This window comes from Schistocerca nitens, chromosome 2 (genome assembly GCF_023898315.1).
Source record: "Schistocerca nitens isolate TAMUIC-IGC-003100 chromosome 2, iqSchNite1.1, whole genome shotgun sequence".
Classification (NCBI taxonomy): Eukaryota; Metazoa; Arthropoda; class Insecta; order Orthoptera; family Acrididae; genus Schistocerca; species Schistocerca nitens.
Genome location: NC_064615.1, coordinates 247435998 through 247441997, shown reverse-complemented (window position 1 = coordinate 247441997; position 6000 = coordinate 247435998). Strand labels below are relative to the sequence as shown.

General features: G+C 41.3%; 1 protein-coding gene across 1 annotated transcript in view; it reads left to right on the top strand.

Annotated features, from left to right (window-relative positions):
* The first annotated feature begins 2717 nt into the window (after positions 1-2717).
* LOC126234951 (nuclear receptor subfamily 2 group E member 1-like) overlaps positions 2718-6000 on the top strand; it is a 104654-nt gene continuing 101371 nt past the window's right edge. Inside the window, exons 1-2 of the mRNA XM_049943690.1 lie at positions 2718-2757; positions 2923-3063. Of these exons, the coding sequence (XP_049799647.1) occupies positions 2718-2757; positions 2923-3063 (181 nt within the window). The remainder of the gene's footprint in view (positions 2758-2922; positions 3064-6000) is intronic.

The window sequence follows — 6000 nt, the reverse complement described above, 5'->3', positions numbered from 1 at the left end:
ACTAATCCTTCAAAAAGAAAAAAATAAATAAAAAAAATAATAAATATCAGCATGGCTTTCACATGACCCGACGAGCTTTTTTCTGTCTTGGAGAACCTTGTTTTCCGACCTATTGTGAAGACTGAACCTTGGTCTCAGCATGACGCACGTCTCATCACCAGTTGTGGTTCTCTTAAGGAACATCTTGTTCTCAATTGCGCGATCCGAAAGCTCCTCACAGATTGCGAGGCGAAGGTCTTTCTGGTCTTGACTCATGAGCCGTGGAACGAACTTGGCGGCAACACGATGCATTCCAAGGTGCTGTGATGGATTCCATGACATGATCCAACTAAAGTGTTACATTCTTCTGTAACCTCTCGAACAGTCAGTCTTCGAATGGCACGCACAATTTTGTTGACGTTCCTGACATGAGCGTCGTCGGTAGGCGACGAAGGACGTCCTGGACGAGGGTCAACTTTAACTTCCGTCCAGCCTCTAACTCTGCCATCTCGAAATTCGCAAACTGTGCGACACAACGTTCTACTCAATGCATCACTGAACAATAACTAACACACATACAACAATGAAACTTCTGGCAGTTACACACTAAACAAAGGCGTGTGCAGGGATGGCAACCGCATTTCGCACCGAAACACAATTGGCGCGAAATTATTAATGTTCCGGAATTTTTTTGAACAGACCTCGTACGTGGATGCCATAGTGTTTCTAATGCAGAACATAAATCTGATTTAAGGGAAATAGTACTGTCTACAAAGCACTTGGCGTCTGCTCTTACCCTAGCGGCGTCCGGCTGCATCTTTCGTTTGTTCCTCCTCATCGCTCAGCACCACCCGCCACTGCACTCGCACCGTTAGGCAGGAGTGCGACTGGAGCAATCGCAATCGCAAAGCGCTGATTGGTCAGGCCTGTTGTAATCTATAAAAGAAGCTTCTAAGATGTCAAGAGCCAGTTTTCAGTGAGGAATCTTGTAATAGTCTACACCCTTCTAAGCATACAACTCCCTTAAGGACAGACGTAGGGCCAAATGCATTCTTGATTTAAACATATATATCTCCAAAAATATTACAGCTGAAACAGCAAAACTTGAGTCTACTATGTACAACATAATTCTTGATATTCTGCGCAAATTTTTGTTTGAAAATGCGTTTCACCGTACATTTTATACGGATTTGAATTTTTAATTGCCATTGTTTCTATAATGTACCTTTTCTCGTAAGCTAATCAAGCAATAAAATTGGGATTTCACTCTTTACGTCTGAATAAGAGGCTAATAAAACGAGAGGAACAGATTTTTGTTCAAGGTTGCTCTGAAATTAATTTTTCAGTTGTGTTTTACCCGGGAGTGCTCTATTTTTCAAAAATTTTAAAGGAAAACTTTTCTCAGACAAAAGATAACGGAAGAGTGCTGGACAGGATTATTCAGTAACGTAATTCTTAAGAACTATACAAAATTTCAGGATGTTAGCTTTTATAGTTCTGAGAAAAGGTACATTACATATATAAAAAAAGGTCAGTTTACGGCAGTTCGCATTTAAAGTTTTTATTTCAATTTTCGACAATATTACTATACCTCTAGCGACTAATACTGTCTATATCCATAATCTTTTTTCTCTTCTCCTGCCTCCTTTACTCAGCCAACTTTTGCATATTTTTCTTCTGCTGGCTGAGCTTTGTCCAGTCGCACTTCATCGATGCTTTCAGCATCTTCAGAGTGAACGCAGCAGGATGGAAGCCTAGTCTCAGCAGGCACTTAATTCTACTTCCATTTTCCCTATTGAACACTAGACAGGCACCAGATGCAGCTATCTTAAGAAAAAATGAGGACGCAAATACTGTTTTTTGGACAATGCATCCATAAAAGGTGTCTGAGCTCTCATGTTTATTCTGTGTTTTCCCATGTACATATTTTTTTTCAGCAGCTCGGGATTGGCTAGGTACCTGAAAGTTGGAATATTTCGGACATATTCTTCTTTGAATATGTGTGTACCGTTACGACCCATTTCGAGCAAAAAAGGTTGATATACACAAAGCTAAAAACTGAAATAAGTTTGTAGCACGTATATTCAAGAAAACCACGTTGTAAACAAAGGAACAAGCAAAATTAATCTTTCTCACAGCGTTCTACACTCATCTGCAGTTCGTTTCGATTGTGTGAACCAAAAATTGCACTCCGTCTTCAGGCCACAAGTGGCCCATCGGGACCATCCGACCGCCGTGTCATCCTCATTGAGCATGCGGATAGGAGGGGCGTGTGGTCAGCACACCGCTCTCCCGGTCGTTATGATGGTTTTCTTTGACCGGAGCCGCTACTATTCGGTCGAGTAGCTCCTCAATTGGAATCACGAGGCTGATTGCACCCCAAAAAATGGCAACAGCGCACGGCGGCTGGATGGTCACCCATCCAAGAGCCGGCCACGCGCGACAGCGCTTAACTTCGGTTATCTCACGGGAACCGGGGTATCCACTGAGGCAAGGCCGTTGCCAAACAAAAAATTGACGCACACACAATTTCTGGCGTAGAGAAGGTGTGGATCACAGCATAGAAAGAGGGGGCGTGCCAGGCGCAGACACCCAAAGAAACTTTTGGAAAACATAATTCTAGCCAGAAATCGATTATGAAAATTTGCAGTGTTGTTCTTAAAAAATCAGTCTAATAAATTACGCAATAAAAAATTTCGTTTTTTTGCAGTTTCGTCCTACATGTGCCCTCAAGGGCTATGAACACATTTTTCACAAAGAAGTCACTGAGAAATCTCTGTGAGTGTACACTGAGAGTTCCAACACGTTGTTATCGGAGGAATGGTGAATATTTCTGGAGGCCGTCGTACAGAAAATGTCGAGTTAAAAATTAAATTGCTCTAACTGTGTGTCCAAATTTCAGAAGACGTGTTGAGTTGCATAGCAGGTCTGTGCGTGTTGCAGGTCGCACGCTGCCCGTGCCAGTGCCGTGCAGGGTGTGCGGCGACAAAAGCTACGGCAAGCACTACGGCGTCTACTGCTGCGACGGCTGCTCCTGCTTCTTCAAGCGCTCCATCCGCCGCAGGATGCTCTACTCCTGCATCGGTCAGTGCTTCCAAGCGTCGCTCGTTCGCTTTTAAGGGGACCACACCGTGGTTCACATCGAAAAAAATCGATTTTCGGTTTTCATCATATTTCGCTAGATTACGGTTTTATTTAATTGCTCTGAAAAGGATTTTGCAGAAAAAATGTTTTTTCGAGCATTTAAAGAGCATTTTCCTACCACGTGTGCCTATGTGCCACGCCCACTTTTCTGTCACTCACTGTCAGCCCATCCACTGTCAACTCTAAGCCATATGGAGATGCCATTATTAGCAAAATAGAATGTGTAGGCCATGTTCAAAAGCGTTTGGGGACAAGGCTGAGAAAACTAACCGGTTATATGAGAGGAAAAAAATAGAAGATGGAAAATTGTTGACCGGACAGGGTCGGTTAACTAAAACTGAAATAGAAAACTTGCAGGTATACTATGGGCAGGCTTTTAGGAGAAATAAAGAAAATCTGGAGGCAATGAAGAGAGATGTTTGGGCCATATTCTTCCATAAGACCTCTACTGATGATAAGCCACGTCACGGATTGTGTCCATCAGGAGAAAATTCGTGGTGCAAATACAATAAGGCTCAGGCAACTGGAGAATCTCACCAGCATTCTCTTCCTGCTGCTGTTATTACAGCAATTAAATCTGTTTTCAGATAATTGCCTCATCCTGACCTTCTAAGGAAATGTCTGCATGGGCAGACACAGAATCCAAATAAATGTGTCGACAGCATAATTTGGAACCGCCTTCCTAAAATTGTATTTGTAGGCATGCATACAATGAAACTAGGAGTTCATGATGCTGTTATTACATTAATTTGTGGTAGTATTGGGAAGTTCAAACATGGTTCAAATGGCTCTGAGCACTATGGGACTTAACATCTGAGGTCATCAGTCCCCTAGAACTTAGAACTACTTAAACCTAACTAACCTAAGGACATCACACACATCCATGCCCGAGGCAGGATTCGAACCTGCGACCTTAGCAGTCCCGCGCTTCCGGACTGAAGCGCCTAGAACCGCACGGCCACCATGGCCGGCAATATTGGGAAGTGTTGGATACTGAAAAAGCTGGGAATTAATCCTGGTGAAAATATGATCACTGGGCTGCAGCATTGCGATAAAATGAGGATAGCCGATGCAGACAGGTCTGCATCTAATATGGCCAAGAAAGCGAGACAAACATCCACGAAGGTGAAAAAGAAGCTGGTAGACCTGCTAGAGGCAAAAGAAGGGCCATCATAAGCAGCAGAACAGTTTTAATTAACTGAAGTAACAAATTTCAAAAGTTTTTTCTTTAAAGTCAATTTCTCGCAAACTAAAATTTTCAGTACATATGCCCCATTATATCAAAACTATCCTAGATAAATGAATGACATTTCAGAGACTCCGCATAACATAAAAATCCACCTCTGGTACTACATTCATTAATATTCCCCCATTAGGAAGTTCACAAAAAAAATATTTTCTTCAGAAAGACTTAATATTTTTGTTAATAAATTTAAAAAAGTATTTCTTAAAAACTATAAAATGGATCAAGTAAATTTTAGTACAGTTGACTCTATTACCATCATGTAACATACACTAAAAATACTAAGGTTCTGCATCAAATAGTTTTTTTCAGAAATGCGCCAAATACTTGCCTAAATTAACATGGGTTAGATAGGCAGGGTCTGGTCCCCTTAAACGCATGCTTTACACGAGGCGAATCTGCAAAAACTCATATGCGGCCTTGAAAACAAATGCTGTACGAGTATATTGCCAGAATTTTAATATCGAACGTTGTGATCCAGAAATACGTTGCGATATCAATACATTGCTTTGTCTGTAATGTAATTCTAGCGAAAACAGTCTATGTTTCTACCGCGAGGGGGCAGTATGTGCAATCTATGGCAACCGTGTCACCTGGAAGCATTACGGTACTGTGCTGTGGGTCATTGTGAGAGTTGTGTCGCTACGGGATGGTTTGGACTAGGGCTGTCCGTAAAATATCGCTATATCCATTATTTGCCAAATTATATAAATATATATCGACGACGTCTTTTCCCCAATATATTAATATCAAACGGCAGTATCAAGTGCCGATATTTTTATTTTATGTTATATTTTTTCCACAAGTCTCAGTATATATTTGAAGTTGTTCTTTTGAAATAGTGGTAGAACATAATTTTACTTTCACTGTGTGAAGGAGTCTTTCTACCTTTTGAGCTTTCATCATATCCAGACTTTTTCTTTGACTGTGTAAAGCAAGTATATGCGGAATAAAAGAAGAAGTCCGATTGCACTGCGGGGTGGCGGTGTGAATGGAATAAGAAGCTTTCCGGTGTGAGGAAATAGCCACTATTTGCTTTAAAAAAAATTTAAGGGAATTAGTGTGCTATTTCTTCATATACGCATTCCTCAAAAACAGTTGCTAGAAATGATGAACAAAAATCTGTATCACAAGATAGGTATTTTGCAGTGACGTGCGAGGGGAAATGCTGACGTAATCGCCGCTCGGCGCTACCAACAGAAACTGCAACGTTTAGCTTCACCACGTAATTTTGACACTTAACAGCTGGCGTTGACAGAAATGAAAAAATGAGGAAGTCGACATGAAGTGTTCCGAACAAATCTGAATGTTAATAAACCGAATGACGGAGCCATCGGACACCTTTTATTGTGCCACTTGCATGCAGTTACCATTGTTAGCAAAGTGGTTATCGCCAAACGTGAAGGTGCGTCGTTTTCCTATCAGTTCTTGCACTGAGGTGGATAAGTAGGCTGACAGCTTGTTGATGTACAGAATATCTAATAACAAAACAATACTTAAATGTACAGCTCTAAAACCGACAATATACTAATATATTTACAATGTGTATCCGACTTTCCTTTTTTGCCTGTACGTCGAAATTTTTTCCGTCAACATGTCGACATATCGACGTGTTTTTCGTTGTGTCGAGTGCC